Source organism: Ursus americanus, chromosome 18, assembly GCF_024610735.1.
Source record: "Ursus americanus isolate L20-20 chromosome 18, mUrsAme1.1.p, whole genome shotgun sequence".
Lineage (NCBI taxonomy): Eukaryota > Metazoa > Chordata > Mammalia > Carnivora > Ursidae > Ursus > Ursus americanus.
In genome coordinates, this window is record NC_142144.1 from 12,982,383 (window position 1) to 13,005,995 (window position 23,613).

A 23,613-nucleotide genomic window follows, 5' to 3' on the forward strand; every position below is an offset into this window, starting at 1 on the left:
TTCATTGTGGTGATGGGTGCACGAATGTACACATGTGATAAAAACGGCACAGACTTGGGGCACCTGGGTGGCTCAGCCAGGTAAGTGTCTGACTCGCTGTCAGCTCAGGTCCTGATCACAGGGTTGGAGGACCGAGCCCTGCATCAGGCTCTGTGCTCAGCAAGGAGTCTGCTTGTCCCTCTCCCTCTGCTCCTCCCCAGTGCACGCGCTCATGTGCATGTGCTCCCTCTCTGTACATATATCTATCTAAAATAAATAAATAGATAAAAAATCTTTTTAAAAATGGCACAGAATTACACATACACATAGTACCACGTTGCAGAAAAGGAGAGAAAAGAGTGGATGAAAGCAGCCCCTTGGCGTCCAGAAGCCAACCTGGGATTCACAGCCGTGCCATGTTATTCTCCTTTTGGACATAAACAGTCTTCTAGGGTACCAGCCTCAGACAAGTTTACCAGGATAAATGAGACAAAACAAGGCCATTTCATAATTTTGTCTAAGCAACTGACAAAAGCCAAGTCTCTGTGCCACCACGAGACACCAAACAGCCTCCGACCTTGGCTAAAATGACTGACAGCTGATTCTTCGCCATGACAGCTTAATTTTTGGGCTTGCCTCCTCTCCCTAAAGATACATTTGGAGAAATCCCATCATAAAACTGTCCCACTCTCGGAGCTAGAGTGAGCCCCACTTCCTTAGGCTTCCCCAAAAGCAGCCCATCAAAGCCCAAGTCCTATAGCAGGTTTTTTTTCCTACCATATTCGGACTGAGATGTCCTGTGGTTCCCGGTGGTGTCCGTTCTCCCTCGCTGGCATAATAAAAAATAAATCCAACTTGTCTAACTAGAGGCATGCTCCCAGTGGGTTTCTGGCTGGAGGGCATCGATGCTGGAGGATACTGTACTTAGTCACGTGAGACGTAACTATCAGGGGAAACCAGGTGAAGGGTACATGGAAACCTCCCTGTACTCTTTGCAACTGCTTATATATCTGTGATGATTTCAAAACGGAAAGTTAATAAATAGCCTATTTGAAATACATGGAATCACATCTGTGTGTAAATAATTGAGATTTTCCATCCCAAGAAACTAACTGCTGAAATGTATTGGTATCCAGTGTTACCTAATAAGGACAGTAGCCAGGGATCTGGAGGTGAGAGGCACGGAAATAGAACCTCACTACACAGCCTTACCCTAGACTCTTTAGGCTGAAGTATATTTGTTGCCTATGTGATTAAACTGATACATTGTTTTACCTTCTGTTTGTGTGTGTGTGTGTGTGTGTGTGTGTGTGTGTGCGCGCACGCACAAGCTCAAACTCATAGAAAAAGAATCATAAACAGTTCTCAAAACATTATCATCAGAGGTTCTCTTTGAAGAAGGGGATGGGCTATGGGTGGGAACAGATGACTGCACCATTTACTGAACGAAGAATAATTCAGACTTCCAAAAACGAACAGTAAAATTAAAATATAAATAGGTGGTATGATAATTCAGTACAAATTGGGCCCTCTCCCCACCCCCCCCAAACACATAGGAAAGGGAGAGAAAAACACAATCAGAAACCGAAACCAATAAATCAGAAACAGCGGCCCAAATGACCAGACGGCTACAGAAAGTGAATCAGGAAGAGTCCGAAAAGTGGACCTAGGAACAAGCCAGTGGGTGAGGGAACATCGTTCCCCATCCTGGAGTGTCAAAAGACTGGTCCCCACCATCCCCCCACCCCCCAGCAGGGGAGTGGCCAGGTAAACAGCAGGAAGAGCCAAAGGTAAAATCACCATGGCAACAGGCCATGGAATCTTCACATTGTTAGAACTTTCCAGACGCAGCAGTCCAACTATGACGGCTCTGTGTCTATCTTTGTGGACATTAATGAAGCACATCCGTACTGTTATTATCTGCTCGTAACAGTGAGCTAAAGTGCGAGTTTGCCAAAATATTGCACTGATAAGTTGGTAGATCTCCCGCCTCCCACTGTGCACTTTTTCCCCATTCAGTTTTTGGTCATCTGTCTTTGGGAGAAGGAGGACAGGTGTTCCTTAGAGATTACTAAGCCTTACCCACCTGCGCAGGCAGAGTAATGGGCCCCAAAGAGCCCATGTCCCGATCCCTAGAACCTCTGAAGATGTCACCTGTATGATTAAAAGGGACTTTGCAGATGAGATTAAGTCAAGAATCCTGAGATGGGGAGTTTACCTCGGGTTATCTGGTGTGCCCAATGTAATCCCAAGAAGAAGGACACAGGAGGGTCAGAGAAGGCAGAGCTGGTGCTGTGGGGAAGGGAGCAAGGGGGGCAGGGGGCACGGGTCAAAGACTTCTAGAAGCTGGGAAAGGCCAGGAGGCTGACTCTCCCCCAGAGCCTCCAAGAGGAATGCTGTCCTGGTGACACCTTGATTCTAGCCCAGGGACACTGGTTTCAGACTCCTGACCTCCAGAGCTGTAAGATAATAAATCTATGTTGTGTTAAGACACTGAATTTATGGTCATTTGTTACGGTAGCAACAGGAAACCAATACAGTCACTGATAAAAGCACAACCTACTCTAATTACATGAAAGTAAAGATAGAGGGATAGCGCCGTCAGATCGTTGGCTGATTTAGGACGGGGACACTCAAGGTCTCCCATCTCTCGCTTACAGCTGCTTGAAAAAAGGAGACGAGCTTCCTTCTAGAAAGACAATATTCATCGCCATATAGAAGGTAAGCCTCTTTCTTTCTCCACAATGCAGTTGTTATCAAATGACCCACGGGATAACTGCATATACCTGAAAACCACAAGAGTGTAGGTTTTGCTGGTTATTTCGCAATATAACTTAGAGATGTTTTCACATCTGTGCCTGGAGAACATTTCATCTCTTCGTACTCAGCACTCTGTGTATTTATCCTCAGTATAGATACTATTTACATCAATCATACTTCTCTAGGGTTATAAGTTCTAATAATAGCACTCCAGAGGGAACCATGATTATCCAAACCTAAATATTCTGATGTATTATTAGACTATCCTATTTTTCATTTCATTCAGAAAATATAAGCTATTTCTTTTTTTCCCCAAAATTCGACCTCAGGACTTAATGTTCTGCACTTTTGTTTAGACACTGTATTATTAAATTAGTACATGGCTATATGCTATAACAGCCTTCATTTTCTCCCCCAACAAATTAAAATGGGCATAAAGCTTTAAGTGTGTATATATTGATTTTTACATATAATGTGAAAACTCCCTTTACCTCTCGGTACTCGACAACTTGGAATCCAAATTCTAAATGATCTCCCAGCTTCTAACTTAATGGTTTAATGCTAAAGCAAACTGAATTTCAGTCCTTTGTGTAATTTTTAGCCTGCGGAACAGCTGACCCCCTAGATTGTATATCAGATCCTGTAAGGGACATGAAGCTGTAATTTGGAAAAACAACAGAGCGATCATTTTATGTTCTAGAACAGACCATCTGTGACCGCCCTAGGAACTTGGGGGCGAAGGGGACCAATGTAGACATGAAGCTTCTGTTACCTGCTGTGCACAGAGTCCTTTGTCTCTGACCCTGGGGTCTCCTATCTTCTGCTGATACCCATGAAGCTATTAGGCTAGGCTCTTAGCTTGCAAGTAGGGTAACATCTCCACCCTGCATGGTAATTAACAAAGAGCATCAAAACCACTTAGGAGTACATGTAATAAAAGAGGTACAAGACTAACAAATAAAAATAAATCACTGAGACACTTTGTAAAAAATCTAAATAAATGAAGATATACCATGTTCAAGGATTGGGAAGACTTGGTGTTGTTAAGACGGATTTCTCCCAAACCCATCGACAGATTCAATGCAATTCCAATCAAAGTCCTAGCAGGCTTTCTGAAGACACTGACAAGCTCAACTGTAAATTTAGGTGACAAAGCAAAGGACCTAGAAGAGCCAAACCATCTAGAGGAGAAGAAACAGGTTGGGAGACTTACATTACTTGGGTTCAAGGCATAGTTTAGAGTCTTGAAATAGAGCTAAAGTTATCAAGACAGCGTGGTATTAGCACGAGGACACATCAATGGAGCAGAAGAGCATGGAGAAGCAGCACCACACATAGATGGCCCATTGATTTTTGGGAAAAAAGTGCAAAAGTAAATTGATGGTGTGAAAGCTAGTTTTTTCAACAAATAGCACTAGAACTGGATATCTGTATGTCATAAAAATGGACCACCAGGAAAGGTAGAGAAACAGACCTGGGGATGGTGACTGTGCCATTTATGTGTATTTTTATCCTAAGACTATTTCCCAAAGTAGGAAACATCAACTCCAACTCTAACAGGAAGAAACAGGTTCAGAACCCTGACTACACGCCTAGGAATGCAGAAGGCAGGATTCAGGCCACCCCATCATCTGTGAACCTAAGGGTTACCCCACGGTGGGAACCTCCAGGCATAGAGCAGTGAGAGGACAACGGGTCCCAAATCAGCCAGGAAGCTGAATTTCCTCCCTGCCCTTGGCCTCTCTCTCCATTTCCAGGTCCCACCGCAGCCCCAGCAACAAGGCACAAAGAGACGAGGGAGGCCTCACTTGGTATCACATTTTGTTCTCATGATGCTGGCTGTGGGGAAGGGTAGGAGTCCTGAGACCATGGAACTGTCATAATCCGTTGTCTCTCAAATGGAGTTGGGATCAGAGCTCAAGTTGTCGTTAAGTTCAGGATGTGGTTCAGAGTTGACGGAGGCTACCCACTGTTGCTGGGGGTGGGTGTGCTGGGACAGAGGCACGTCCAGGGCACCCGTCACCACCCACCCAGAGCATTTGGTGGGGAGCACAGCAAGTCTCCAGAGGGGACACAGAGGGGTCAGGCCACTCAGGAGGTGGAGAGAAAAGCCAAGGAGATGCGTTCCTCTCACTTAGATCCTGGGATCCCGTGGAGGGGCCTCTCTGAAAGCACAGGGCGGAGGGGGTCCGCTCCCTGGCCCCTGGCTGGCCTCACCAGCCGTCCAACGGAGGCTCTGCAAACTTCCCAGCATCTGTAGACACTGTCCCCAGCTCACCTGAGGCCCCCTCTCCTCAAGCCCCTTCACAACTGCCTTGACAATTTATGCTTCCCATTCTTCATCCTGGCGTGTACGCCACTTTCAAAGAATTCCCAGCCTTCCAGAAAACTCTGGATTTCTTGGTCACTCCAAGGACTCATGAACTGGCCTGAAGGCTCCTCTTGTCCCCAGATCTCTTTCCTCCTTTGCTTTCTGAGGATTTCTAGGAACTTGGGTCTGTGGTGTTTCTATTCCCGAGTTGCCCCCTGCGGCCCTTGGCTCTGTAGCTGCAGGGCCTGTCCCAGGGCCGACAGAGGGCTGCCATTCCTTCTGTGCTGCTGGAGTTCGGGAAAGGAAGGTGGTCCCAGGCTGCGGGCATGTGTGCAATTTCTCCACATCCATCCCTTCTTTGAAACAATGCCATATGACACATTTTGAAGACTTTGCATAAATATAAGAAAAGCATAAAAGCACAGGTGGGCAGAACACACACTCCCTTCTGGAAGCTGGCTCTCCCTGGGGGGAGGATAGGGAGCTTTAGCCATACCCCCACGGGTCAGCACATTTTTCCCATAAAGGGCCAGAGAGCAAAATATTTTAGGCTTCTCTCGACTACTCAACTTCTGCCAAAGTAGCCTGAAAACAGCCACAGACAATATGTGCATGAATTAAGCATGGCTGTGCTCCAGTAAACTTGACTTATGGACACAGAGATGTGAATTTCATGGAATTTCCACATTATAAAACATCATTCCTCTTTTGATTTTTGTCTCAACCCCTGAAAAAAGCTATTCTTCGCTCCCAGGGCATAGAGAAACAGGTGGCGGGCTGGGTTTGGCCTGTGGCCTGTCCTTTGCTGGCCCCTGCTGTACCTGAGTCATTTTCTTTCTAGGAAAAAAAAGAGAAAAAGAAAAGAGAAGGGGGGAGAAGCAAATCTAACCATGTTCCCATTCAGTAAATCTGAAAGATGAGCGCATGGGTGTCTGCAGTTGTGTTTCCCATACTTTCTATACTTTGATAGTTGAGAATTTTTTAAAAATTCAAGAACAGGCGGGCACCTGGGTGGCTTTGTTTGTTCAGAGTCTGCCTTCAGCTCAGGTCATGATCCCAGGGTCCTAGGATGGAGCCCCGTATCAGGCTCCATGCTTAGCGGGGAGTCTGCTTCTCCCTTTGCTCTCCCCCCACCTCCGGCTTGTGCTTTCTCTCTCGCTCTTTCTGTTTCTCTCAAACAAATAAATAGAATCTTAAAAAAAAATTCAAGAACAGGAAAAAACCTGGAAGTAACCCCCAAATGCTCCCAGAGCTCATCACTGGGTGCTGGGATTAAAGGTGATTTTTCACTTTCTTCTCTTCTAATACGGATATCTATTGTTTTTGTAATCCTGGGAGTTGGGGGAGGAGGAGAAACACTGATAGAAACATTATATATTTATTTTTTATTTTTTTTTAAAAAGAGGAGATAGAGGGGCTTAGCCCATAACCGGTGGGCTCCGCTGGGGACCATCTGTAACCCAGCAACCACTTCTGTAACATCTCTGGGTGGGATTTCCTGGGCCCCCAGTGCCCTGCACTGTCTGTGGGGGTGGGACGGGGGGCCATAGCCTGGGTCCTCTGAAGCTCAGGGCGCCATCCTAGGACAACTCAGAAGCTGCTGCTGCTGGGGGAAGGAGGCTGGGTCGGGTTCCTAGACACTAGTGGATCTGTGACTGCAGAGACAGTTCATGGGAAACCCAAGCTTCTCTCGGACCTCTGCCCCGACGAAACTTCTCCAACTGTCCATTTCTGCACACCACACTCCATCCCCCAACTCCCACCCCCACCCCCACCCAGTCTGAAGCACCGAGAGCCACAGCAGGCTTGTCAGCCATGCCCACAGCTCTGCTGCCCCCAGCCCACTCCAAGGGCTCCCACTCGCCTAGGTCTTTCCAAAGGCCTTATGTCACCACCTTCTTTCTGTACCCTCCCTCCTGGGTGCCAGGCTCCCATCGGTTTGGAATTTCAGGAACCCATTCAATTTTCATAAATAAAAACAACACGGTAGCATAATATGGAAAAGGGGAACAATAGGACCTCTGACCTCTAGTCTTACCAAATACAAGGTTAAAACAATTACCACCATCTTGTATCTCATAAAAGGAATGCCCTAACCCCCAAAAGAATTCAAAAACCATCATCTCAGAATAAAGAAACGTGACGAAGATGGATTACTTTGAAACCGATGTCATGGGCAGCTCACTGCACTGGCCTTGCTTTACTTTTTTTTTTTTTTTTAAGATTTTATTTATTTATTTGACAGAGAGACAGCCAGCGAGAGAGGGAACACAAGCAGGGGGAGTGGAAGAGGAAGAAGCAGGCTCCCAGCAGAGCGGGGAGCCCAATGTGGGGCTCGATCCCAGGACCTTGGGATCACGCCCTGAGCTGAAGGCAGACGCTTAACGACTGAGCCACCCAGGTGCCCCATGGCCTTGCTTTTCTTATTTTGCTGGTGGTCAGGGAGCAAATGTGGGCAGTCTGTCCAGCACCAGTCCTCAGATGGGGATGGCTTCCCCTGGACCACCTCCTCCAACCCTGTCAGCTTCTTGCAACCTGCCTTGTGCTTCCGCGGACCCCACACCTATTCGCCTCCCTCAGGATTCTCCAGGAAGCAGGAACGACCTCCTCGCAGGGCCTCCAAACCCTGCATCACACCTGAGTCCTTCGGGATACCTCCTCCCCGACTCCCCGAAACTGGTCTGGTCCTTCTCCCCCTCTCCCAGCTCAGACCCATTGCCTCCTCCTTCTGGACAGCCAACACAGTCACCTCTGTTTGCTGATACCCACTCTCCCCGCACCCTCTCCCTGTACCACACCAATCTAGCTTGCTGACTGCTAAGAATCACATTCCCAAATCACAGCTCTGGTCAGCAAAGCGAGGGTTAAACACCCTGGACTCTGCCCCTCTGCAGCTGGGTAATGCTGGGCAAGTACTAACCAATCGCAGACTCAGTTTTCTCATCTGCAAAATGGAGATCAGAGTAACTGAGAGAATGAGAATTTAATAAAATGATGCATTTAAAGGACTTAGCAGAGCCCCTGGCAATGTGGAAGTCATTGTTATAATTACCATTATTTTCAAAATCTTTCATTTGATTCCCTGCAGCTTGCTAGGGGTGAGTGCCAACATCTTGGCTCACCATTCAAGGCCCTGACTAACCTTCCAGTCACATCACTTGCTAACCTGATTCCTGGAGACCTTCTCCCAGGCTCAGCTCCCTGAGAGTGGGGACTGGCTCTATCCTCCATGGCAGCCCCTGGCACAGGGTCTGCAAACAGTAGGCAGCTCATTAAAGCTCTGCTGCTCTGAACAAGTACAAGTGACACTTGCAGCAGCCTCTGGGGGCAGGGATGCCAAGGAACCATCTGGATGGTTCCAATCCCCGTAAGCATCACATTTTATTTCTAGATCAGCCCTAATAAAGGTGCAATTAGCCCCTCAGGCTTTGGATGAACAGATAATGACAATTCACCCAGCTCATACCAATTCTCTATGCTGTGTCACACCTATTTGCTAAAAGTGCTTCTGAGCCCAGAGACACTTAGTGGTTTGTCTGAAATCACACAGCATTTATGATGCAGACAGGACTCCTGCCCTGGCCAGTCTTAAGCCAAACCCAGTCGCCAGAATAGAAGCATGCATGGATAGGAAACCATTTTTTCCTAAGACTCTCCCTAACCACTTTATTGGTTTCCAATCTCTACAAACCCCCCACTCCAAGAGGGACAGCAAGAAGGAGCACCATCTCTGGCTGCCCGGCCCCTCTGGCCCCATTCCTTCCTCTCCCCTCTGCTCCCTCATCTGCCAGGGGCTGAGGGGGGAGGACAGAGCCTCACAGCCCCACATTTTCCCCCCCATCCTCCCTGCACTCTGCCTTTTTCATTTCATAGCCGTGTCAACTCATCACCTCTAAGGACCAAGAAAAAAGAAAGAACACGGCCCAGATGCTGAAAGTGCTCTGCTGTCTGTCAGGGAGAAGAGAGGAGGGAAATAAAAGCTAACAAGACTTCTAAAAGCAAAATCCCCAAACCACCTCTCGGGCACCCAGCAGCCGTCAAAGTCAACACAGGCACCCGGCACAGGGGGGAAAGCCCATCCCAGATACAACCCAGGCAGCTGCGGAGCCTGGGATTCAGAGACCGAGCAGGGCTGCCTTTCCAAGGGCGTGATGGAGGTCCTCAGCAAGCTCATCTCTTCCGCTAACGTCCAGGTGGGTCTGTCTAGACTGCAGAACCAAGCCGGTCTTGTCTTTTTTTTTTTTTTTTTTTTTTATCATTATTTGGAGGGCTATTGAGATTCCCCTCGCTTCCTTATTTATGCAGTCAGAGGAAATCACAGCACAGAGAGCCGCTTCCAAACTCAAGGCCACGTGGGCCAATTTCAGATGGATAATTAAATATTGAACAAACGCTGAAATGCCTCTACTGGATCGGGATGGCTAAAAATAACCCGCCTGCCACTCCACGCGATAACCACCCTGCCACTCGGCGTGGCGTCTCGCCTGCTCATTCTCAAATCCCTCCTCCCAGCAACTGTCAAACACAGCCATGGGGGGGGACGGTGGGGGGGAAGTGCTGGGGGGCTCGGGGGCTGGGGGGGGGGCTGGGGACTGACTGCCCAAATTCCCACTCAACACAAAACAAAACTTCAGCTCCCGGCAAGCTCTGAATGTTCCTGACCAGGAAATACTCTCCCTTTCCTGACATTTAAACCAAGTGGCCTCAAGAGGAAGGAGCAGGGGAAGTATCACAGCCGTGGCTTTTTCTTTTAAAAACAGTCAAAAGGCTTCATGTCATTTCTAAGCAAAACACGTATGGGATGTGAGCACGTTGGTGTCAGGTTACACAAGAGCTCAACCCCTATACCCCTCCCCCCGGAGGACCCAAGGAGGAGCCCAGCTACCTCAGTTTCCCTCTCTGCACTTCCCTTAGGAAAACCAACGTGGAAATAGAACGCAAGAGTCAGAATTCCAGACCTGGATTTCTCATTAAGTTCTTTACATAACCTCGAGCAAGTGGCCTTGGCTCTGCGGGTCTCGGTTTCCCCACCTGTCAAGGGCAACAGTCAGCCCCCGTGCTGGACGTACAGGAGACCCCTCCAACCTGGCCCAGCCGCGGCTGAGCAATCCCACCGGGTTCCAGTAAGCAGACGGCAGCAGGGTAGAGACGGAGCCGCAGACCTGCCCCGCAGAGCTCAAGAGGACATTCCCATGTCCTCCGCATCCCACCAACCCCAGCAAAGAGGAAACTCTGGGCTCCTGGGCACAGTTCTAAGTGTAAGCAGAGTCTTGCGGCCTCGGTTCGGACCTTGCCTCGTACGGCCAGTTACTTGACCACTGCCAGCTCAGTTTCCTAACCCGGCAAAGAGAAGTGATAATAAGGACCCCTACCTCCTAGGAGGGTTGAGGGGTCAAAATAAGATATGACATGATCAGGCAAAGCTCTTGGCACTGGGCCTGGCACGCATTCAGCCATTATCTTCCTTGTTGAAGGTGACAAGGATGAGCCAGAAACACAAAGGATAAGATTAACTGGGACCTCTGGCCTTCCTCAAGGACCTTGATAGCCCTGGGGAGTGGGCCTCAAGCTGTCTGCCTATCTTCAGGGACTTCATAGAAGGGGACCCGGAACCCTTAGCACAAAGGGATGGTGAAGAGACAGGGCTGAGGCTGTTTGACCTGTGAAATTCCCAGGGAAAGCACATGGTTGGCAGAACACAAATGAGAGTAGGATACAGGGGTGGGGGTGGGGGTGGAGGGTGAAACTGGACCTAGGGGATCACCTAAGTGGTCCCAGGCAGGCAGACAAGCCAACTGGGAAGAATGGCTCCCACAGATGCCAACAGATCACTCCCCTGCCTCCCTCCTAAGTTATGGCCAGGATTTGGGGAGATGATGGCCAAGAACACTTGGTGGAGTCGTTGACTGTCCAAATCAGATAGGAGAAGGAGGCCTTGTCAAAGCCAAGCCTGACCTCAGAAAGATCTGCCTGCCCACAGAATAGCAAGGTGGTGGAGTCTTGCAGAACTGGGCTCAGGACCTGGAGTCTTGCAGAACTGGGCTCCAGCGTTTCTGAGCTGTGCGTGATGCTGGACGACGTTCCCACTCTTTGGGCTGCCACTTCCTCCCCCATAAAATGAAGATAATGCCAGTATCCATCTCACGAGGTTGTTATGGGCATTAAATGAGATAAGGCAAATACAAAATTAAGCTCACTGCTGGGCACTGAGAAAGCACTCAACAAACAAAAGCCATTTTAACTTTATTATATGCCATGAAAGGGAGTGAGCCTCCCAGCTCCCGGGGTATGTAAGGGCGAGAAGGGCCTGCAGAAGCTGGGGTTAAGCCCCAAAGGAGGGATTGTGCCTCAGCAGGAACAAACGAAGCGATGGGGCAGGAAAGGGTAAATGTACAATTTCAGAGGCTGTATCCAAGTTGGGGGCAGAGAGCTGGGCCTTGGGTCCTTGGGGGTACATGTGAAGATGGGGGGTGAGGGGACAAAAGACACAACCAGCCCTCACCCTCAGAGGCTTGCCAGCCCACAGGGCATCTCAGCAGGTCTCAGCGAAGCCAAGGGTCGGTATGGAGTGTCCCAGCCCCTGCCCTTCCCTATGGGGGCACACAGGCCGTTCCCCAGCAGCTGCGTCAAACCAGCACCCTCCCCAACCACATCACCATCTTCCTGGGGGCCAGCAGCCCTGGGTTCCACACCTAGTTCGATGAAGGTCCTTCTGCACCTTGCTGTCCTCGTCTGGACCCCAGCGGTTGGATCGCTCAGCTACCATATTCTAAGCCCTGGGAAGGGACCATCAACTCAGGAGGTCAGCCCCAGCCTTCCTGGGCACCACCGCGAGGCCCTCTTGCCTGCATTCCTCCAAGTGGGCTGGGGTGTTCCTGGGAAACCCCTCCAGAGGCCCCTCAGACAGACTCCAGCACACCCTGAAAGGAAAGGGGCCCAGGGAGGAGGGGGAGGGACCACAGAGCAGCCAAAACACAGGGCCCTGCAATGGGGCTATGTATAGACGTGGAGGAGGGACTGACCATCTCAGGAGAGACTTGGTCCACCAAGTCCCCAGCGCGCAGGCGGGTTAGGGTTAGTCCCTGGAAAAACTCGGATGAAGACATGAAGAAAAGAATCAGAGGCTCCGTGAGTATGGGCATGGGCACTCCAGGTCTCCTGACCTGTCACACAGCAGGGCACGATTAGCCCTGCTTGACAGAGGGGGAAACTGAGGCCCTGGGAGGTGCCCCGAGTCATACAACCAGTTTGTTGCTGAGCTGGGAGTAGAACTTCTCTCCCACTAACTATTGCTCTGTACCCCCAAAAGGGCTCTGTGCCCCAGTGAATTCAACAAGTCAGCCTCCTCAACCATCTGGGGGCTTGGTAAGGGCTGGGGGCATGTGCCATTCATCCCCATGTGCCCCCAGTGCCCAGGCTGGAGCCCAGGACATAGCAGGTGCTCAAGACATGTTTGCAAGGTGGGTAGATGGACCAGACTTTATCTTGAGTTGACGGGAAAACTTGCATTTCCCCCCAGCAGCCCTGGAGGGACAGATAGGTCAGACAGACAGACAAAATTTTTCTTGACCTGGGGTGGAGGGACATGGGAAGGCACCCTGGCAGGTGGCACTCTACTGGGGACAGGACCTCCTCCTATTCATGGGCCATACCTAGCCTTCAAGTGGACTTAGGGTCACAAAACCCAATGTAAAATGGCTAGATGACCCTTGCCATCTAAAGGTCACTGTTTCCACCCTGCCTCTGGTCATTGTCAGTGGCAGGTCTCACTCTGCCTATTCCTCAGATGGGGAGATCGGGACCCCGAGAAGGAAGAGCCCTGCTTAGTGCCCCACTTTGCTCAAAGCTGGGAGGGGACACTGCAGACACCGCCTGTCACTTGCAGCCCTGCCAAGACCAAGTCCTGCTCTCCAGCCCACAGGGAGCCCCCCACCACCACTCCAGAGGGCAGTGGGGACAGAGGGCAGGGGACTCCCTCAGAGGTGGCAGCCTGGCCACAACCCTTTCCAAGACCCAGCCGGCTGCGAACCTGCCTCCAGCCTACTCTTCCCTGCACTTTCCTGTTTCTGAACAAACACGCCTCCGGGAGTTCTCAGTCACTGTCCTTCCTCCTAGTGGCAAAGGCCAGAATGGGTGTGGAGCAAGGGGTGTGGGTGATCCAGGCTGGGGTACAGGATACTATACTACCCCCTCTTCTGGGGTCTGGTGTCAGCACTACGGGACCAAGCCCCCTGCAGATGGGGAGACTGTGCAGCCTGAGGTCAGCAGGGACCTGCTCAAGGCCACAGGGTGGCTCCCCCCACATGAGTTACTACGTAGGCTGGGGTGTTGGCCTCAGGAAGAGGGGTGGCCCTGGGAGCAGAGGCAGGGATCTGGGGCTTTAGTGGAAGGGGACTGCTCGACGTGGGCAAGGGGTCCCCAGCCTCCACCTTTCACCCTGCCAAGCAGCTCTCATCCCCATCCATGACTCCCCAACACTCAAGCCCTTTCTCCGGCCCAAACTACTGCTCCCCACTGCCCCTCCCAAGCCCTTCCTCTCCTCCACCCCAGGATGAACTCTATCCACAACGCCCAAGACATTTTCCTTCTCCCTGACTTTCGACAGGCTGTTCCCCTACCCAGAGTAAGAACACCAACAGCTCACGCTCAACTGTGGCCCAAGTGCCAGACAGCACAGGCTTCTAGCTTTCTAGGCTCTTACTCTCATTCTTAAAGGACCCTGCTGTCACTACACCATCATTACACCTGTTTACCAGAGGAGGCCAAAGAGAGGTAACTGGCCAAAGGATAGTTTTGGGCAGAGCTGGGGCTTGAACACACATCTGACTCAACCACTCCCTCTGCTGAGGGAAATCGCAGCCACCTTGTGACACCCTGCCCAAATGTCACTTCCTCTGTGAAGCCCTCCCTGATTTCCCCAGATGTAACTTCTGTTCAGTGACAGTCTTCTCCCCACTCCCTGCAGGCTTTGAGCTCCTTCAAGGCTGGGACACAAAGCAGGGGCTCCTGCACAGGCGGGGCCTGGAAGTTGGGGCTCAGGTGACCGCTGGACACGTTGTCTCCTGCCCAGTCAGCTGAGCAGGAAGGGGACTTCCGTTTCTCTCTGAGCCTCTGCAGTCAGGAACAGAAGGGCACCAAGGTACAGAGGAAGTCATGCAGGGCATCTGCAAGGAGAGGGGAGGGCTGGAGGCCTCAGGGTGCCCTGCGCATTACTGGGCATCTGTGAAACTCCATTTCTCACAGCATGAACCCATTTCCTCACTGAGTCCTCCAAGTCCTGCTAGCCCCCTTTACAGCTCAAGAAACTGAGGCTCAGAAAAGAGAAGTGGCTTGCCCAAAGTCTCAGTGCTCGAACCCGGATCTCTGGTCTCTCAGGCTAAGCCTGGAATGGGGGAAGAGGGGAGTAGCCAGAGGCCACTTCAAGGAAGGCAAGGCGAGGTGGACCCCAGGCCCCGAGAGACCCTTGAGGACTGAACTTGCAGCACACACCTGTGCACACTTCCAGTCTCAGCTTGAACCCATCCATGCATGGGGAACTCACTACTTCAGGGACTCACCACTTCCTGAGGAAGCCTCGTACATTGTTATTCAGCCCTGACTGTGGGAAAAATCCTCCCTATTCTGGGGAGGAGCAAATGAATGGTACTGCCTGATTTACCCTCAAGCTGATGACAAAACGGGTTCAGCGGCAACACCACAGGGCCCTAGCCACACAACCCGCACTCGGCACTCAGGCGCTCGGCGCTCGGGAGGGTGGGGATTGACCTCAGGCCCGCTGAATCCCAAGCACTGGATCTCCTCAAACGGCTGTCCCATCAAGCAAGCTCAGCACAGGACCAGCCTTCCCGTTTCCACAGAGAACCCACTTGGCCCAGAGACCCTGGGTGCTACCAACCGACAGAGACCCTGGCCTGCCCAGGAGCCCCCTCCCTATACTCCAACCCACCCAACCTCGGAAGGAAGGCCCGGCCCGCACTGGGCCCAAAAGGCAGCCTCCTGGATCACACGTGCTTCCAACTGAGGATTCTGTTACAGGAAAAAAGAAAATGCTGCTCCCATTTCCCCTCCTCCCTGTCCTGCCTCCCGCTCCAAAGAGAGAAACTTTTCAAAGGAGGTGGGCCCATCCACTCAGAGGGGTCCCAGGCAGATCGAAAAGCCCCATCTCCTTTGGGAGATGCCAAGGGCTTCTGGGACAAGACCCTCTAAAGTCCGGCCACCTGTCCCTCCACCCAAGAGCTGGGGAAGCCTGTTAAGTCCCTGGAGAGAGAAGGCGTGTGGGGGCGCTGAGATGCCCCCCCCCCCAAGCTGAGAGGTTAGGGCCGTGAAGGCAAGGTGAGGGAAAGCCAAGATCCACTCAGGATTACTTCATTGCCAGGCTGCTGTGTAAACTGAGGCATAGGGAAGCAGGAGGTGGCATCTGAGAAACGAAGAAAGAGAACCCCGAAATGCAATCTCCCCCTTTCCCGGCCCAAGGCACAAGGGGAGACTGGAGCTTAGGATTTCCCAGGACGCTGGCGGACGAGGGAGAAGCTGGGGGGATGGGGATCAAGCAGACACAGTAATGGGCAGCGGGAAAGGGCGATGGGGGGTACCCGGCTAAACAGGGCAGATCCAGGGTCCCCGGCAATCCCGGGCATCAGGTGGCGAGGTGGCGGTAGGGGGAGCCCAGGGGTCAGGGGTCGGGGTGGCGCCTACCCCTGGCGGGCCGGGTCCGGCTGCGGGAGCGGCTCCTCTGTCGCTGCAGCCGGGGCCGCCGCAGCAGCCGGTAGTAGTAGGAGGGCCTCCCGGTGCTCTTCCTGGCGCTGCCGCCCGCGGACATGCTGCCGCCCGCCGGGCACCGGGCCGGGCCTGGGCGCGCTCACACGGGCCCCATCGCCCGCTCCGGCGCGCCCGGCGGGCGTCCCTGCCTTCTCCCGCGCGCTGGTGCGGTCGCCGCCGAGGCCACGGCTGCCCCACAAAGTCGCTCAAACTCCTCCTCCCGCCCCCGCCCTCCCCGAGCAGCCGGCCCCGCCGCGGGGGCCTGGGACCGGGAGGCCGGGCTGGCACCGGCCCGGAAAGGCAGCGCAGGAGAAATCCCGGCCTGGAGTCGCCGGGGCGAGGAGGCCTGGAGTGCCCCAGGGACCCCAGGCAGGTCCCCAGGAGGGTCACCGTGCCCGACCTCGGGACGCACAGGGCGCTCCAGCCCGCCCGCGGGTGTAGACCGTGCACACCCGCGTGCGCGCGCTCCCGGGCACCGGACAGGGCGAACGCCAGGCAGCCAGGCGGGCACCGCGCTGCGAAACCGGTCACCTTTTTAGGGTCTGAATGAGGCTGACACGCAGGGCGCGTTTCTGCCCCAAGCTCAGTGGACTAAGTATGGATCCGCAAACACATCGCCTGGCGAGCTCCCGGCCCTAGCCCCCCTAACCGGGTTGAAGAGACTTCCTTTCACGCAGAAAACGTGCCTGTTCTTTACATTTTCAAAATTGTTCCGTTTGAGACCCATATTATTTGTATGTAATTACAATCTCAGTGTGTATCTCGACTGCACGAAAAGAAGGGAGAGGTAATGAACACCTCTGAACCGCGCAGGCTTTGCCAATCTGATCTAGACCGTGCCCCAATACAACAGGACAGATGCCATGGGGTCTTCCTCCCCCTGGGCCTTCACAGCAGCTCTGGCAAGCCTGGAGAAGAATCCCGACCCTCCCCAGGAGGTGGAAAAGGGAGGACGGGAGGAGAGAGGTGCCAACTGCTTCCTTTGCCTCCTGTTTAAAGACTTCTCCAAGTCCCTCTCTCCCCGGCTCAAGAACTTTTCAGGCCTCCCCAAGTCCAGACAACCTTCCTTGCTATTTGGGGCTCCAACCATCTGGCCCCAACCATTCTCCAGCCTCACCTACTCTTCCCCTCCTTCTCACTCTCTGCGCTCCTCCCAGAAGGGTCTGCCCTGCCAAAGGCCATCCTCCTCGGGCCCAAATTCCACAGCCTTCCCTGACCAGCCTGGGCTTTGGTGGTCTCTCTCTCTCTCCTCCTACTTGCCCCTGGAGAAGCATTTATCTTGTAAATTATTCAGACAACCACCTGCCTGAGCTCCATTCCCTCAAGTATAGAAGGGGAAACTGAGGCCCTGACAGGAAGGGCTGACTGGTCTCAGTCACACAGAAAATGGCAGAGGCAAGTGGTCTTCGCCTGGGGCTCCCAACACGCGGTCTTAGGGGTGTGCTTGAGGGAGAGTCATCCGTGGGTGCTGGAGACAGTCTGGAAGTTCTCCAGAACAGCTGGAAAGGTGTGGCCCTGGAGGGGGCGGGGCAGTCTCGGCAGAAATCCAGGCCGGGTTTTGCACCTCACAAAGAGAGCCCCCTCCCTGGCTCCCTCAGCCAGGGGGGTGGGCCCCTAGGTCAGGAGGAGCCTGGATCACAGCTGGAAGCCAGGCGCCTTCCCAAGACCAGGGGGGAGGGGCAGAAGGGGTATTGCTCCTCCAAACCCAATCTGGGTTATCCAAAGACCCCCCGCTGGCCCCTGGCCCCAGAGTGCTGGCCCGTCCCTGGGGCAGATGGAAAACCACAGTGCCTGCAAGGACACCATTAGCCTCCTTTGGGTTAAGCATTGCTCTAGGTCATTCTCAATAGCAAACTCTGCCGGGGAGCCTCCCTTGCAAGAGCAGAGGCCCCAGAGGAAAGCTGTATGCACCCTCCTCTGGCCAACCCACTCAGGTGGGGCTCCTGCAGCCACCTACCCACGCCTTGGCACTTCCAGAAAGAATGACCTCTGCAGCCAGGCCCACCAGTTTCGGTGGGTGGAAGGCTCCCAGGAAGTCCAGCTCAGGGTCGGGGCATCAGTCCTGTACCCAGAGCTTGGAGTTCATCAGGCCCAGTTTCCTTCCCAAAGCAGGAAGGCCCTGATCGACCAGGGTCTGGCCTCCCCTTGAGGGGTTGAGAGGTTCCCTGCCAACAGACCATCATTGGCTGAGTGAGACAAGTGGCCTTGGCCTGGCATCCCCAACTAGAGATTGAGTTGTCTGTGTGTAAGAGGGAGGGGAGAAGTCACCAGGAGCTCAGGACCTCTGTAAACACTGTTGGGCTCCAAAGGTCTGGCAGTCTCCCTGCTTATGCTTGGGCTTCTCAAGTTCTCTGTGCCTCAGTTTCCCCGCCTACAAGGAGAAGCTGTGGACCCCCAACCTCTCTACCTTGTGGAGGGAAGAGGGTCAGCTATCGAAGAGGAAGAGGCTTCTGCATTCCTGGCCTTGGGATGGGGTGGACATTGCCAGCCACCCAAGCTGAACTTCTCCACAGGCCTCTGGAGGGTGGGGAGGAGGAGCCAGCTGGGGTACTGTGTAGGCAGGGTGCAGGGCAGGAGCTAGAAGACAAGGGCCTGGGCTCCCTGCCCCTCCTCCTGTCCCAGGACCCCCAGGGAGGCAGGCAGGCAGACAAAGACTGCTCCCGACGCTCCCCAGCAGAGCATCTGGAATCAATCCCGCTATGGAGCAAGCCACCCACCCCCTTTCACTGCGCCTGTGGCCTCCTCCCTTTAAACAGGAGCAGCCCCCTTTCTGGAGGCCACTTAGACTAGAGGAGGGGCATTTGAAAACACCCTCCTCACCATCATTTCCTGCAATATCCCCCCCCAAGGGGAAGCCCTCTGTGATTGCCCTGGCCAGCATGGGCTTCCCAGGCCCTGCTGATCTGTGAGCTGGGGCCCCACAGGGCTGGCAGTCTGTCGGTGGTCTGTTCTCCACTGTTCTCTGGACTCCAGAGGGGCTCCTGAAGAGGCCCAGCTCCCACCTCCTTAACCTGCTGCTTTAGGTCGGGGTCAAGGCTGCCGCCTCCAAATCACCCCAGTTCATTAAACATGTATATTTCTGGTTCACTCAAGACACCTGATTCCATGGTTCCAGATGGGCCTGGGAATCTGCATGTTTAGTAAGTGCAGGCAGGCGGACAGGGACCCGCTAAATCAGATCGGACCCCCCACCACCTTCACCTGCCCTTAGAAGCTTCCCAAAGTGAACTCACAGAGTACTGAAAAGGACCAAGCTTTGTCACAAAGCAGCCACCTCCCCTTGCACTCCTGCCCACTCCAGCCCCTTATCCATCTGCTCCCCAAAGTCCCCCCACTCATTCCCACCCCGCCTTTGCCCTATTGGTCAGATGGCTGCCATGAAGCTCTTCCTTCCGCATCTGGTCAACTCCTCCTTATGCCTCAGGACCCAGCTCCAACATCACCTCATGAAAACAGTGTGAGCCCCAACGAGAGACCCTCCCCACCCCCACCCCCACACCCCACCAGCTGGGTTGTGTCATGAGGGCACAGGAGAAGACCAAGGAGAGACGGACCCAAAGAACCTACCTCTGGGCAGAGAACCATTAGCATCTGGGTGTCAGGAGAAGACTTACACCCTGCTGGGAAGAGGAGGTGGACGCCTTAGAGCTGGGCTGTAAGTCCAGGTAAACCACAGGCTGAGGGGGAGAGAGGATAGGTCAGGAGGGGCACCAGATGCAGAGTGGGGGGCCAGCCTAGGGCAGTCTCCCATCCTACTGGGGTGTGAGGCTTAAAGTCAGTGAGGGAGGAACAAAAACACATATTGTCAGAATTACCCCTGAAAAGCCTTCAATGGCTCATAAAGGACAATGTTTCCTGCAGTGTCAGGACAGAGGTGAGCACGAGGCAGAAGGGCCTGGCCTTTAACGGGGAGGCCCTTTGGCGCAGGAGGAAACAGGAGCAACAAGAACCAGTCTCCTAACATTCGATCCCATGGCGGGGGCGGGGGGGTGCTCACACCCGCAGAAGTCTAAGACTTTCCACAGAGGAGTGCTAGAAGCCTGCCCTGGAAAGGTCTGTCTGAAGATGAAGCTTGGACTTAATACTGATAAACTGTATTCAACAATTACTGTGTGCCAGACCCTATCTGGGGCATTCAACGCACAGTATCCCATTAAATCTCACAACAATCTGAAGAGGCCGCTGGTTACCACCTTCATTTTAAATATGGGGGGCACAGAGAGGGTAAGTAAGTTCTCTAATGTTACACAGCTGGCACTAGGAGTCAGTCAGGATTTGAACCCAGGCAAGCTAGAAAAAGCAAAGTTCTTAAGGCGGAGCAGGACTTTAACGCAGAGAGGGAGGAGGGGCAACAGCCTGGAACTTTCCATAAAAGCCTGCTTTGACAAGGAACAGGAGGAGGTGAAGAGGGTTAGGAGTCGTGACAGGGGAAACATTGGAGCCCACGCCAGGCCCCACACAATGGGTGTCTGGAGGGCTCAGACCTGTCAGGTTTCCTGTCGGGACGAGGGTAGGCAGCAGTGACCCGGGGAAGTCCCTAGCCAGGCGGCCGGGCACATATCCGCCTCCCAGGCCAGCCTCCACCTTTGAGACTGAAGCCCCAGATAGTGGTGTGGTTGAGGGGTGCTGTGGGGGGCCGTAGTGGTCAGGGTCATGGGCCTCGGCCTGGAGAGGTGGCCTGTCTGGCAAGCAATGACAGCTTCCAGCATCTAGAATGTGTCCAGGAGCAAGGCTGGACCAGGAGCGGGGCCTTCATCAGGATGTGGGGGAGTAGGGGCTTTCCCCACACAGTGGAAGGTGCAAAAAGGGCCTGCGAGGTCACACTCGAGGCCAAGCCAGCTGTCCACCGCCTCCACTACCCCCCAGACTTCTTCCCGAAAGCCACTAACAAATTTGTTGACATCCTTCCCAGAAAATGGCCCCGTCGCGTCAGGGCCATGCTGACCCCAGACTTGGATGACTCTGTCTCTCTCAACACAGGTGGAACCAGGGGCCTGGTCAAATGTGGATATTTATACACACATAGACCCTTGGGGAGTGTATTTTTTAAATAAAGTCACCCGAAGCTGGACTGAGGGTGAGCCTGGGGAGACATCAGGGCCCTAACAGGGGGCAGAAGGCCAGTGGCAGGGTCATTGTGTTTCTTTGTGTGCTGTGTGACTTAAAGGAAGCCTCTTGACATCTCTGGGCCTCAGATGCCCATGTGCTAAATAGAGATGAGACATCTCCGTCTCCACCCAGCCCACCTCCATAGGGTTCCATCAGGATCTAGAAATCCCTCCCCCCCAACCAGCACCGATATGTTCCCTCCTGTCCTCCAGAAACCCAGAGATGATGCAGTTCCTTCGTACATGTCAACAACCTGTCATAAAATCCTGGGATGTCAGAGGTAGAAGGAACCTGTGGAATCGGTGATGGGACAGGAGAAGCTGAGGCCTCACGAACAGCCACTTGCCCCGGGGATGCTGCCTAATTCATCACGAGCCCAGATCTGGCATCAATTCCCCAATCATCAGGGGTCTCATTGTCCCTCACACCCCAGCACAGAGCAGTCAGGGTGGGGCAGCTTCGCTCCCTGCAGATGGAAAAGGGAGGCGGAGACAGGTTGTGACTTGCCCAATGTCACACGTGAGTGATGGGGGCAAGGCCACCTTGGGAGTTAAACGGAACTGCCAAGACCCCCCTTCCCCCTTTGACTCCTTGGGCTGCCACCCGCCCCCCCCCATGCCTGCTATCTTCTGCCCACAGGTACCCTGGGCTTTTCTGCTTCAGACCGGCTGCCCCCGAAGCTCAGGGCTCCAATCCCAGGACTGGGGGAGGCTGGGATCCACTCTCCAGGCCCCAGCCCCAGCCCTCCTTCCTCACCCCCACCCCAGCAGCCAGCATTTCAACCCAGATGGCCGAGCCTGAAGCAACTCTCTCCCTGCACTTCCTCTCCCTGCCCTGACCCAGAAATGCTGCCAAGCTCCAGGTGGGCCCCCAGCCCCTCCTTCTCTAGGCCCAGGCCTGGGGCTGAGGCTCCAGGTCTCCGGGCTTCTTCCTCCCCTTCTAGTTGATGGGCCCAGACAGCTCCACACCCACTGGGTGACCAGAGGGGGTGGCATATGGTCCCAGTGTGAGGTCAGAAAGCCCCCTCCCTTCCCAGGCAGGCCTGCCGGGTCATCTGTGAACCACTTCATGGCTGGCACTGGCCTGGGTTCCAGTCGGGAGGGGCCTCGCTCAAACCTTGCAGATCCCACTGAGGAGGACAGATGAACTGGCCCAGTAGCCAGCTCCCAGGAAGCTCCCATCTAAGCGGGGTGCTGAAAGAGTAGAGGATGTGGGGTAATGAATCAGCCCTTCTTGGCTGTGTGACCCCAGACTAGTGTCTTCACCTCCCTGTGCCTTCAATTCCTCAACTACTGAATGGGCTTAGTGATACTTACACTTTGTGAGGTTGTAGAAAGTCAAACAGCATAGCGAGTCAAAACCCTGCATATAAACTGACTGATACCTGTCCCTCTGGGCTATTTCTTTTCTCACTTATCCGGGCTCGTCAAGAGCAGGATAGGCAGAGCTGGTCAGCAGAGTTACCAGCCCAGAGTAGGCTCAGTAAGACTAAGTAGGAGGGATGGTAGCAGCATTTGAGAGAAGTGGCTGACCCCATCTGATTTGGAGTCAGCACTAAGGAATTCAAAGGAGGGAAAAGTCCTGGAAGACTGCCTGGAAGAAGAGTCATGGCATTGAGCCAGAAGGCTGAGTAGGAGTTGACTGGGTAGAGAGCAGAGGACTATATTCTTGGAAGCAGAAACAGCACGAGCAAAGGCCCTGAGGTAGAAACCAGCAAGGCATATGCTGAGGGCAGTGTGTAGAACTGTGAGGTTGGAACAGAGGATGAGGTGGGGTCTTGGGAGCAGGCTGTATGGGGTGTAGACCCAAGTGGCAGTGAGGCCCAGGCAGCCCCTTCATAAGGGGAGAAATGAAGTGGTAAAGAAAGAACACTGACCAAGGAGGCAGAGAATCAGGCTCGAGGCCTAGCTCTGTGGCTGCACGGCTACCTGACTTTGATACGTCATACACCTCTCTGATCACAACTCCACAACTATAAGGGAAGGCCTGGCTTTAAAAGGCAGGACTGCAGGTGGGAGGCAGGGCCTGCAGATGAGGGGCTAGGTCAGATGTCCATAAACTACACTGAAGCATTCAGAAACAGAGTTGAGGACGCCCCTCTCAACATCACCGAATCCAACTTTTGGTGGGTAGAGCTAAAGAACCCATAGTTTTAAAGTTTTCTAGCAGCTTTCTTGGGGAGCCCCTGGCTAAGATGGTTGTACACTCAGCTGGATATCTTTCCAATCCCTGAGCATGCCATACATGGCCCCGCCTCAGGGCCTTTGCATGTGCTGTTCCTTCTGCCTCACCCACTAACCCCAGATCTTCAGATGGCCAGCTCCTTCCTGTCACTCAGGCCTTGGCTCAAATTCACACCCTCAGAGGCCTTCCCTGGCCACCTTATCTCGAGTGCTTCTGCCCCAGTCCTCACACCCTGTCCCATCACCTTGTCCTATTATCTTCAACCTCCCGCTGCATAAAACTATCTTCTCTGCGGATTCGGTTGTTCACTAATTGTCTTCCCCTAAACTGTAATAAGGGCAGAGGCCTTGTCAGTCCCGTCGCAGCCATTCACCACTTGGTGAATGAGGTGACTAGAGGGGGCTGGGCTCAAAGCCCCTCTTCTTTTCTCAAGAAGGGCAGCTGCGGGACCAGGGGCAAGTCACTTCACCTCTCTGGGCCTGGCTCTCCTCCATGGGACACGCAGAGAGCAG

The 23,613-nt window shown here is 53.5% G+C and overlaps 1 protein-coding gene across 9 annotated transcripts in view; it reads right to left on the reverse strand.

Annotated features, from left to right (window-relative positions):
• The window catches only part of DAB2IP (DAB2 interacting protein), a 191,437-nt gene that overhangs the window by 113,129 nt on the left and 54,695 nt on the right, over positions 1-23,613 (reverse strand). For 2 of the 9 annotated variants that reach the window (XM_045791025.2, XM_045791022.2), the window contains exon 1: positions 15,746-15,996. The exons of 5 other annotated variants lie outside the window; for them this stretch is intronic. In XM_045791025.2, the coding sequence (XP_045646981.2) occupies positions 15,746-15,869 (124 nt within the window). In that variant the 5' untranslated portion in view covers positions 15,870-15,996. Of the gene's footprint in view, positions 1-15,745; positions 15,997-23,613 lie in introns of those variants that run through there. 2 more of the 9 variants (XM_045791028.2, XM_045791024.2) reach the window with 2 other exon arrangements.